This window comes from Pelobates fuscus, chromosome 3 (genome assembly GCF_036172605.1).
Source record: "Pelobates fuscus isolate aPelFus1 chromosome 3, aPelFus1.pri, whole genome shotgun sequence".
Taxonomy (NCBI): Eukaryota; Metazoa; Chordata; class Amphibia; order Anura; family Pelobatidae; genus Pelobates; species Pelobates fuscus.
Window position 1 is genome coordinate 160,553,314 of NC_086319.1, and position 12,682 is coordinate 160,565,995.

Consider the following 12,682-nt stretch of genomic DNA (forward strand, 5'->3'; position numbering starts at 1 on the left):
GTAATGCTATAGTACAGCTGGTAGTTTCAACCGGATTATACGAGAGACAAACAAAAGTAAAAGGGGAAATTAAAGTTGAGATTCAAAGTATACAAACGCATATGACTAAGAATGTAAAAAAAAAACTCACACATTTTGCAGTTACATTAATATCTCAAAAAAATATGTGTATTGATCAAGAGCCAAAATTTGAACAATATAGGAACGATGGCAAAGTTACTTTTAGCTTGACACACCATGCTATCTTTGGTACTTACATATAAGATAAACCAAGAATTGGTGGGAAATGACAAGGGGATGGCACATTTTGGTCAAAATAACCAAACTGGAAGATCCTGCAACACTGCTATTTTTCAAGATCAAATATTTGGTTTAAGAAATTCCCAGATCAATTCCCAGGTCAATTCCTGTTTTATGGATTCATTATTTTAGCAAAAGATAACTTAGTTTGTACTTTTCTCTTGAACCTAGGAGCTCTGTTCTGTCACCCTTATAATGTCCTGTATAGCTGTAGAGTAAGTATATTAATTCATATTTCAACCATTCTCCCCAATTATTTTCTCTCTTGCTAGCTTTTCCCCCTTTTTTGTGGCAGCCTAGGACCTTGGGGCATTATTATATGGTGCTCTGGGTAAATACACACATTGCCCATAGGACAAACAACCTTGTACATTGATTTTAAAATTAACCTATATTGTAAATTATATTTTCTTTATATTCTACAAGTTCTGTTTCTGGATCTCTCTCTCTCCCTCCCCAAGGTCCCCTTGTCAATATTGTAAATACCCTGGAGATCTGCCACCTAGTGAAGTTTATACTTACCATCTGTTGAGATAATCCAGAGAAAGTAGTGTCTAGATTAAATTATCATTGAAAATGTTATATCAATGGCAAAAACTAGACTGCGTAAACAAATGAATAATAATACAAGAACAATAAAAATGTACATAAATATGAGTATTGATTAAAGAGTATATCTCACTGGCATGCAGCTTATATTTCCAATGACGGTCCTGAACCGTCAGCGGTCCTGAAGAGGTTAAATCAATTGGATGTGCTATGCACTGAGATTATCTCTGTGTAAACACAATTTTTTTTTAATTTATTTATAAAATATTTTACCAGGAAGGATACATTGAGATATCTCTCGTTTTCAAATATGTCCTGGGTCAACAAAACATTGCATTGATACAATATACTCGTTTTCCTGGCTCTAAACGCTCCTTGGGTCCCCCTCACCCCCTGGATCCCCCTCCTGCCAGGCTCTAGGGTGAGGAAGGTATTAAATTCCTACCTTTTTCCAGCGCTGGGCTCCCTCGGCGCTGGGGAATCTCCTCCTTCTTCTGCCATCATCGGCTGGATGTGCATGCACGGCAAGAGCCGCGCGCGCATTCAGCCAGTCTCATAGGAAAGCATTCTCAATGCTTTCCTATGGACGGCAGCGTCTTCTAACTGTGAAAATCACAGTGAGAAGCGCGGAAGCGCCTCTAGCGGCTGTCAATGAGACAGCCACTAGAGGCTGGATTAACCCATTTGTAAACAGCAGTTTCTCTGAAACAGCAGGCAGGGTTAACCTTAGATGGACCTGGCACCCAGACCACGTCATTGAGCTGAAGTGGTCTGGGTGCCTATAGTGGTCCTTTAAACTGGTGGCAATTTGTTTAATTTCTAACTCTAAGACAGTATGTTTGTTCAAAAACTTTAATTTGTAAGCTTAGTTACTTTTGTCTTAAAGGGACACAAAAAATCAAGAAAACTTTATACGGAATAAACCTTCTTCTACATCTTTCCAAGGATCTTATTTACATCACTGAAGTAGTGCCAGGAAATTCTCAGAAAATCATTGGCTTCCCATAGTGTTTGATGGAAAGTGTAGTATGTGTATCTGCACGTGAGTCACATGTAAAATTTAAATGAGAAGAGGCTTCTCGTTAATTAAAAAATATTAATAAAAACAACTCCCATAAGTGAAAGCAGTCCAATTTTTAATGATTAAAATGTATCTGGTTGTGATGCAAAGGTGGCAACAAGGGAATGATTATGGGACATTAAGGAAGAGGATTGTGGAAAACATATAGTTATCAAGGTCTCTGATTTCCTTTTTAGAAATGAGAGACGGTGGATTGGAACTAGGATGCAGTTATTAATTTTACTTTGCAAAAGCAGGACAGCTTTCCACAATAATTTCCAGATTTTACTATTTACATAACGTAAACTCTTGATTTTATTAAAGACAGAGGTAAATATTATGCTTTATTCTTTCTTTGTTTATCCTCAATATCAAAGAGAAAGAAAATCATTTAAAACCTGAAAAAAATACATAGGAAAAGTAAATAGTAATCATAAGGCCATAGCCAATCAGAACATCCCTCACAGTACAAGCAATCACGTATCCCAAGGCAACTCCTCTTTCTTTGTTTATGTGACATACAACTCAAACAAATGCATTAAATTCCATACTCAATAGAGGGTGGAGAAACACCAAATCCACCGCAGAATGTTCTCACAGTTCCAAAATGAATATGTTTGAGGAGGTTCTCCAAATGACAGCACAAGGGAAAAAAACTTTTGAATCCATCGCTCCTCTTGTTGAATGAGGTTGAAGGAATGAAGTGTCAATACGGCCCCTCTTTATAATGCAGACTTCATGAAAATAATGGGCACATGCGCAAGAAAGAGAATCACACATGCACAAGAAAACCACAAAGAGTATGACGACAACCTCGGTGAAACAGGCTGGGATGCATGCACGCCCGGACTGGGAAAAATATTCAGCCCGGGCATTTTTAAATCATAGTGGCCCAGACAGAGGGGGCGGGGCCAGGGAGGTGGCGTTTTGTCATCACCAATGATAAACACGGCTTCCCACCCCAAGTTGAGCATGTTGGTTCAATGGTCTTCCAGGGCAGCCCATGCGCAGAGCTCTGTTGAAAAGCTCTAGCATGAGAAAAAGGCCCTGTATTTGTTCTGTCTCTGGTGTCTCCATAAGTGGGATACCAGAGGACAAAATGGCAAGGAAAGTGTATTGTGCATGTGGTTGGAGGCTGCTTGTGGGATTGCGTGTGTGTAGAGTGAGCTGTGGTATGGTGTTTTGTGTAAATTGGTCGGTTTCAGTTGTAATGTGTTTGTAGTGTAATATGTGTGACTAGGGTTGAAGAGCTTTGTAATTAATTTGAAGAGAGTGAAGAGAGTGAGAGAGTGTCTGTATAGGGGGTGTAACAAGTGTGTGCTTAGGGACTGTAGTAGAGTTGTAGAGTGTGTGTGTGTGTGTAGGGAATGTAGTGTGCATGTTTGAGTGTAGAGCATCTAGTGTGTGCATAGGGGATCCAGAGTGTGTATGTCAGAAATGTAGTGTGTGTAGGTGGTGCAGTGTGTGTCTATATGGGATTTCTATAGGGGAACAGTGCACAGAAATAATAAGGCACACAAAATGCACAGAATAAAATCATAAACACACTAAAGGAGGTAATCCATTGTAAGACAAGCTAAGGTCCATGGAGTTGAGTAACATGACGGTTTGCACTGTGAGGGATATTCTGATTGGCTATGGCCTTATGGATCTAATTGGCCTTATAATCTTCCTATGTACACAATTTTTCCCTTTGCTTGTGTGGAAAATAAGAGTCTTCTAATAAAATCATCAGTTTCGATTTTAGGATAGGTCAATATAAATTGTAGATCATTGTTTTTAGAGTTTCATTGTTTAAAAGTCTTTTTTATATAGAAATACATTTTTTTTTTTTTAATTAAAACGGATCTGTCTATTTTGGGGGTGTTTGGGGGTAAGTTTTACATAGCTCAGATTGTCCCTTACAGTCACCGCCATTTTCATGCTGCATATCTTCTTCGGATCCTGCCTCTTCAGTTACCAGGAGCCACATCAGTTGTGTACTCTCACACAAGTGAAACAGTGCAACACTGAGGTCTATGGAAGATCCCACAAGGTCATTCATAGACAGAGCCTGAATTCCACAGCCGTCATTTGTGACAGCTGCTGGGATTGGACAATTGATGACAGTGAAACTCCGTCTGTTGTCAATCTCAGGATTCACTATAAGACAATGTAGACCCACTTTGTCTCATTTTATCTTTGGATTGCATTGGCATTTTTAAAGTATTTTTACATTTCTTATTCTGTTACAAGAACGAGGCTTATCACTTGCCATTGAACAGCAGTAATTATTTAAATTAATAGAGAAATTGTATATTTTTTTACTGAACCATACATTGCACATGCTAGCATTTAAAATGGCTATTCATGGGTCCAGATGCCAGAGGGTGTAACTTTTCATAAATTTTTTTAGCCACTGTGACTTTCTTTGGATTTTTTTTAAATGTTACTAATACAGCTACAAGCTGCAAGCTTTTCGTCAATGGTACCAGTCATATCATGCTGATGAGTCCCAGAATGATGGAAACTGTAAAATCCATTGATAGATCGTTGACTCATTCAGAGCATAATCCATGCACTGGCAAAAAAAGCTGTGCTTTGAAACACGCAGGGTTTTTCATGAAGGTGGAGTAAAAGTAGCTAAAGTATGACATTATCTAAGCCATCTATGATTCCAGTTCTTCTTTGGCTTTAATTTGAAATTCACTATAAATTCTCACTTTAGTTAGTAACACTGACAGTAAGCTGGAAATATGAAACCATTGTTGCTCATTTGCATGTTTAGCATGACATGCTGGGAGAATTGTGGAAGAACAATATTTCTGAGCTTTGTTTTACGAAATGCAGAATATACACAAGAGTCCATTTCAAAATGTAGCTTAGTAATGTAAAACAAAAAGTTTAAGATTTAATTTAGAAAATCTTTTGTTTAGTTTTATTTAGTGTAGAGTACAGAGCTGCTGTGAATATATGTTGACAGCCCCCAGGCTAAATCGTGTGGTGAGCTCAGCTATTCATTTATTTCCAATGTGCTCGTAAAGCCTAGAAAATGCTTTGTTGCCAAACTCTTAACCCAGGTCCTGCCTACGGGTCCAACAATCTAGATTTTCATTAACCTTTGTGTATCAGAATTACATCTCAGCAGAATAATGCAGGTTGAAAATGATCAAGACACATAGAAAATCTATTTATTATTATGCACAACAATAATTCAGAGCTAGATTGATCACCTATATAAATCCTAGTATTAAATAAATAGAAAATAGAAACACTGAAAAAATATATGCAAAAACAAACAGGATGGGCCATAAAAGCACTTCCTTACTTTTTTATGACATTGCCATATTCCTCTAATATTTTGGTACCACCAGCTGAATGTAGCTGACTGGTACTACAAAAGGTCCCCCCCATGCATGACATGATGTGTTTTATTCACTAAAATTGTAAGTGCTGGAAGATGGGGTGGGGGGGGGGGGGGGGGGGCGGGGGAGAGAAAGAATATTTACAAAAAATACAGAAGTTAATCCTACTTTATCCATTGGTATTGAAATTCGGAGTTTAGGTTGATTCTCACTCTCCCAATAGTAATTCATAGCAGTAGCCAAACTTCCACTCATAAAGTGTGAATATCCCCTAAAAAAATCTCAAAACGAAGCAGGGCATAACATTTTGCATTTATTGCAAAATTACAAAACAAAGCAAACACAAACTGGCACTGCAAACTAGGAGAACACACCACCACACTACACTAACATGTTTCGTACTACTTCCTAGGGTACTTACTCATACATAAGTTCCTTCAAATGAAATAAAGGACAGAGCCATGAACTAAGAACAGGGGAGCTAGTATTACTTTCTTACAGCAACACATTTTTTGTGGTCGTTTAAACATTTTAAAGATTTAATTTCTAGAGAGGAGGTACAAAATGGTATTTACTTCGAAATTAAACTTTATTATACACATGAGTAATTTTGCTTAGGATTTGCTGCTGTATTCCTGTTTATATATATATATATATATATATATATATATATATATATATATATATATATATATATATATGTGTGTGTGTGTGTGTGTGTGTGTGTGTGTGTGTGTGTGTGTGTGTGTGTGTGTATATATATATATATAAAAATATATATATATACACATATATATACACAGTGGTGTACACACAATCCATGGGGCCCCGGTGCGAAACTGATCCGTGGCCCCCCGTCCCTTCCTTCCACCCTTTGCTCCCCCCACCACCGACAGGCACACGCACACACATACATACAGACACACATACATACACACAGACACACACACATACATACAGACACACAAACAGACAGACACACACACACACACACATACACATATACATACACACAGACAGACACACACATACAAAGACACATACATGCATACACACAGGTACATACATACAGACAGACATACACACAGACACATATACACACACAAGACACACATACATACAAAGACACATACACACAGGTACATACATATAGAAAGACAGACACACATACAGACACACACATAGACACATACACACATACAGACACACACACACATACGCATAGACACACAAGCACAAACACATACAAAGACACATACACACAGGCACATGCATATAGACAGACAGACACACATACAGACACACACACAAAGACACACATACATACAAAGACACATAAATATATACAAACAGACAGGCACACATACAGACAGACACATACAGACACAGACAGACACACATACATACAAACAAACACACACATATACAAAATATTTAAGTCACCCTCCTGTTTACTACCTTTTAGGTGGAGGAGGGTGACATTCCCTGGGGTCCAGTGGTGGCTCAGGCTGGTTCCCACTCTGAATCCCTGTCCTTCCTCATGCGCGGGCTCTATCTGATAGCTGGGAGAAGTGACCAGGCAGTCACTTCCTCCCAGCAGTGATGTCAGCAGTGAAAATCCATCTCCATTGGGTGGCCCTAACAGCATGGGCCACCTAATGAACCCCTTGAACGGTGGCCCCGTTGGTTTGCCACGCGGGCCGGGGCCGCAAAACATGACGGCTGATACAGGGTCGCAGGGGGCCGGGCCCCCTGGAGTGACGGGTCCGGTCGCAGTTGCGACCCCTGCAACCCCTTATGTACGCCAGTGTGTATATATATATATATATATAGCCTTGCTACAGTACGTTTCCCTCTTTCTCAATACAATTTTTAAAACAAATTTTTTTTTTTCTATTTTATCAATAAATAATAACCATGGCCTCAGCATCAGAAATTATTTATATGTATATTTATTTCTTTTAACAGTAAGGGCTGACAGGAATGCTGACAAAGTCTTTTATTGCAACAATATAACATACATTTTATGACATTTTATGAAATTTTTAAACCTTGGTTTGTTTGACCACTTGTTCTCTTCCCTGAACTTAGCTCGATTCCTCTCACCTTAATTTTATTCATTTCAGATCTACGCAGGATGACTGCAGGATTCATGGGCATGGCGGTGGCCATCATTCTGTTTGGTTGGATAATCGGAGTTTTAGGGTGCTGCTGGGATAGAGGACTAATGCAGTATGTTGCCGGTCTTCTCTTTCTCATGGGAGGTAAGAACATCTAAGCAGTGGATGGGTTAAGTGTCGCACCAAGATGGTGATATTGCCTCCAATGCAAGCAGGAAACGCCTGCTGGAGTCAAGTTGATTTTTGCTCTGCCCCCTCTCCTCATCTCCTGCATGTGTAAATCGAAAGGCTTACATTGAGGCAGACCGATTGCAGAGAAACCCCGAGGTGAGGTGTCCCCTAAGAGCACTAAAGCCTCCCTGCAGGTATAGCACCCTGCTGCATTTGGAAAATTATTGGGGCCAGGAATATCCACGGTTTATCAGTAGCAGTTGCTGAAGTACTCGTGGCACAAGTTTGGTCCACTTGCCAGACAGGCTCTGCCCCCCTTAATTGTTGTTTATGTAGTGATTAGGGTCCTGTTAGACTGTTCCAGTAAAGCTGGCTTCTTCAGAACAACATTGTTAATTGAGTCATGTTACCATGACTAGGTCAAGGAATGTAACTTGTGATGCAAACCATTTGGAAGTAAGTGTATCCCAGTCTAGTTTCATGACCTTACATTTTCATTTATATATATATAAAACATTTAATAAAACATAAAAATAATAAAGTATGAAAATGTAAATTAATATTTGCAGCTTCAACATTTGCTGCATATTCACAGACAGATTATGCATAGAGCTCTCACCAAGCCAGAATGTGACTTAGGTCATTAACTTTCTATAGCTCTGCTAAGTTGATCCTAGAAGCAGTGTTTTTTGGGCACAGCAAAGGTTTTGGTATTGTCAGTTTTCTTGTCAGCTTTCTGCTAAAGAAGAGACAGGCCAAGGTCAGGGTAACAGAGATACACAGAATAGGAAGTCAAGCTAAGGTCAAGATAACAGAAAGCAAAAATAGTCAAACAAACCGAGGTCAGAAAATAGTAAATCCAATACACAGTATAAGCACGCTCTCAGGTAACAGGAACCGCGACAGGGCAAGGAAATAAGGACAACCAGGAAGTATATATACTATATTGGGTTGTCATTGGTTACAGATGGCTGTAATGTCACAGTGTATACACAGCATCAAAAAGCCCCACATAGACTGACATTATAAAAGGAAAGCAATGGAAGTGTTCCATGTCATATAAGACACCAGGAAGTTAAGGACGAGTGGAGAATGTCTCATGTGCATTGTGAAACAGAAGACATAATTTCTGTCATTGCACATTGCTCTGAGGGACAGATTTCGTGACGGCTGCCTAAAGTCCCATCAACACCACACATAGTCAATGAGGAGTTAAAAAAGAGCAGTCAATGAGGAGTTAAAAAGAGAAGATTAGAAAATGCCTCTACCCGCTCTTCTTCCTTGTGCTATGGGATGGGGTCAGAGAAGGCTTAAGATTCCATAGTGCCCTAGACAGGTTACTAGTCTGGGGTTCTTCATTCGTTTTTCACATAGTTTTGGTGAACAGGCCAAGCAAATTGATGGTTCCAGGATCCCTGGTCCCTATGGACCCCTAACCAGTGCTCCACAGGAGACTACCTCATCCCACAACTCAGCCTATTTGTCATCCATAGTACAAGCCATTGGATGGGTGTCCAAACGTACAAATCTATTTCACACTGCAAAGTAGCTTTAAAAGGGACACTCCAAACCCTAAAGCACTTCGTGCAGAGTGTGCCCTCTTTTTTTATTTTACAAAAAAAATGCAGATTTCAATATAAGTTGTCCCTTTTATAAATTAACCTTGGCTTTCAATCAGACAACAAATCCTGCAAGTTACTGTTAGTTTAGCTCATTGAGCTTTTTATTGATTTGCATTGCAGTCTGTGATTGGACAGCCACAGAAAGTCTGGGCAGGGTTGGAAGGGGAGGGTTTCCAAAGGCTTCAGACATAGATCTGCAGCCTTTGTAATCTGTTTTTAGGTATACACCCAATGAAAAAATACCTAATTAAATTCATGCATGTTTTCATTTGGGGGTATATCTACTAAACAGTGATTTTCTATTTTTGTATGTTGGCAGTGCTGTGTTAGTTTAAGCCTAGATATGTTATGTTAGAATGATTATAAAACAAATCGACAGGTTTAAATAAATAGTATTGAAGTCAAAAGTTTTACAGTGCTGTCTGTCATTATAATTTATCATTATAATCATTGAATGTATCCCAACTGTTACAGCAATAAAATGCAGTAGCTAGGGATAATAGGGACACAGTGATAGTGTTGGTTGGCATTGTATTACCTCACAGATAATAATACATCTTTTTTGTGTATTCTTCTGCCAAAACCTTGAAAAATAAATACTGTGATGTTTATTTCATTGTAATGTAGAATGAATCCACACTGGGCAGCCTAACACTTTCATCTCAGTGGCGTTGATAGGGGGTGCCAGGCACCATCTTACATTAACTGTTAACAAATAGTTTAACCACAAACCATTGGAAGACTTCACACTAACACTTTTTTCATCTACAGGTACTCCTCACTTACCGACTGGGTTCCGTTCCTACGACCCGGTCATAGAATGAATTGGTCGGTAAGTGAGGAGTTAAGGGATTCCCTGCTCTGATGCACTTGTCTATGTTTGGGGAAATTTCCCCGAACATAGACGAAATCACCAGAGCAGGGAATCCCTCTAATCTATGTTTTGGCAAATTTCCCCGAACATAGACGAAATCACAAGAGCAGGGAATCCCTCTAAACTATGCTCGGGGAAATTTCGCACTTACCACCCGGCGAGAGGGCTGGTCGTAAGTGCATGCCGTCGTCAAACAGGTACATCGCAAAACGAGGACAACCTGTACTTCCTTTTTCGGTTTGTCTTCAATCAGGAAGCCTTGGACCAGGCACTGCTGGTTTTTAGGTTCTCTCAGTTACCACTAACTCCCCATTAAAAAACAAAACAAAAACCAAGTGAAGTATAATCGTACCTTTATCACAAAAGTGATAAGCTGAGAGCCTATGTAGCTTCCTGAACAAAGCCTCAGACCAAGGAATGAAACCAATGGGCAAAACAATTGAGTGCTATTTTAAGTGTCTGGTTTAAACCTTTGTTAATGGCTTAATACCTCAAGGCAAGACAGCACCTATTCACAACATAACTTAATTGTGATTAAGTTGTTATGGTGGCCTGAGTATCTTTTTAATATTCCAGTTACTGTCCTTGCATTGTAAATAAACTCTGACTAAACATTTCTCTTCTTCTACAGGCACCTTCTGTATCATTTCACTGTGCACCTGTGTGGCAGGGATCAACTTTGAATTATCTCGTTATCCTCGCTTCCTGTACGGGCTGCCTGATGACATTAGCCATGGCTATGGATGGTCCATGTTCTGTGCCTGGGGGGGCTTAGGCCTGACTTTAATCTCGGGTTTCTTCTGCACCTTAGCTCCCTCTGTGCAGCCAGTCCTGAGGACCAACTGTCCCAAAACCAGGCCTGAGAATGGAACAGTGTGCTAAAAACTTACTCTGAACATATTAAGAAAGAGACATGGCATCAGTCATGGAACTTATACGAGGATTACAAAATATCAGTCTTTTATCAGTTCATTACAATGTGGTCATGTGTAGGGATGCCACAGTGGGAGTGATGCTGGTACTAGATACCCGATGGTAGCTAAAACATAACGATGATATCTTTATACATGGACAACTTACTGTACCTTGGATTGTAGATAATTTACTGATCAATGTTTTTGTTTCTTAACTGGGAGACGAGAGAGGCTTCCGTGTCAGCTAAAAGAAAAACCCTGCTTCCATCATTCCCTACCACTTTCATTTAATTCTAAACCGAATAGTTCACACACATCCATGTTTCCCCTTCATACAACTAAACAAGGATTGACATATTTTTAAATGAATTGTGACTTTGGAAACAGTCGTGAGAAGTGCAGTTACTGATACAACAATAATTCAAAATGGCTTCCTTTGATGCCCCACGACAAGAAGCAGCAAGAAAAAAAGAGAAAACAGAAAACCACAGGGTTTAGCTAACCTAAAATCTGTTATACAAAATATATATATATATGTATCTGTGTTTTCTTGAAAAGGTTACTGCTGTTTATCCTCTTTCTCCCCAGCCCCGTAAAATTGTTCTCTCTGTCAAAAAAAAATGTTCAGTTTCAAATACAAGGATTACACTGAAAGTTTAAAAGGACTCTAGGAATCCAATGCAGATACTACTTGTCTGTGTGTGGCGTTTTTTTCTCAGCTGCCTTAGTTCAGGCCTCAGAACGCAGCCTGGACTGCAAATGGAAACCCGAAAAAAAGGCCTAACAAAAAAAAAAAAAAAAACTGTGATCTGTGTGTGTGCCAGTCCTTTTGCATTATTAGAATTCTGATTTTTAGGAATTACAAAGTCCAAGCTTCTTTTTAATGTTGGATTATCAGTATATAAGCTGTACATGTCACTTGGACTAAAGAAGGGAGCATGACAAATGTTTGGCAATTAAAACAAGATGCTGAGTTACAGAGCTCAGGAATTAAAATTGGCGGTTGTAAAGGGAATAAATGAAAGCTTGTTTGTTTTATTACAATTTTTTAAAAACCTAAATACCATCCTTTTCAGTGTGTATCATGTGTCCAAACTGAAATATCTTCAAGAGCTATTATAACTATTCAAGATGGCTGTCACCTGAAATTTTCTTTGCATAAATCTGTGATAAACAATTTTCCAATTTATATTATTTTAACATAAGCAAGAGAAAGTAAATGTAACTCAAAATATGACTTTCACAGAGTTTAAAGGGACATTTTGGAATTGCATCACAATTTAATAATATTGTAAAATCCCCAGTGCCAACTACTTACTTAAGGGAACACTTCGGGCACCATAACACCTTCATTGAAATTATGTTGTTATGGTGACAGGAAGACCCTTGCACTTTCTTACCTCAAGGGTTAAACCGTTAAAATTTGGATTAAGAAAGCATGGACTGCTACAGGGCAGGGGCTCTGCTAATTGGCTTAGAGGACGCTCTAATAGGTCAGCAGCTCCCCCATTCATGAAAAAGTACTCAACTGTTTCCTTGCTTCCTGTATCGAAATTTGAGACATCGGATGCTGAATTACACTCGTTGGGGATACACTTTAATAAAGTTGTTATGGTGTCCATCTGGTCCTTTAAAAATTCAACTGGCAGTATATCTGCCGGCAGCCAAGGGCACCTGGGATTTTATTTTTTCAAGAAAACCTCCCGGAATTTCGCTCTGAAGAAAATG

At 39.1% G+C, this 12,682-nt stretch overlaps 1 protein-coding gene across 2 annotated transcripts in view; it reads left to right on the forward strand.

The window, feature by feature from the left end:
- TMEM178B (transmembrane protein 178B) overlaps positions 1-12,009 on the forward strand; it is a 381,882-nt gene extending 369,873 nt beyond the window's left edge. For both annotated transcript variants that reach the window (XM_063447587.1, XM_063447588.1), the window contains exons 4-5: positions 7,380-7,517; positions 10,672-12,009. In XM_063447587.1, the coding sequence (XP_063303657.1) occupies positions 7,380-7,517; positions 10,672-10,922 (389 nt within the window). In that variant the 3' untranslated portion in view covers positions 10,923-12,009. The remainder of the gene's footprint in view (positions 1-7,379; positions 7,518-10,671) is intronic.
- Positions 12,010-12,682: the final 673 nt, after the last annotated feature.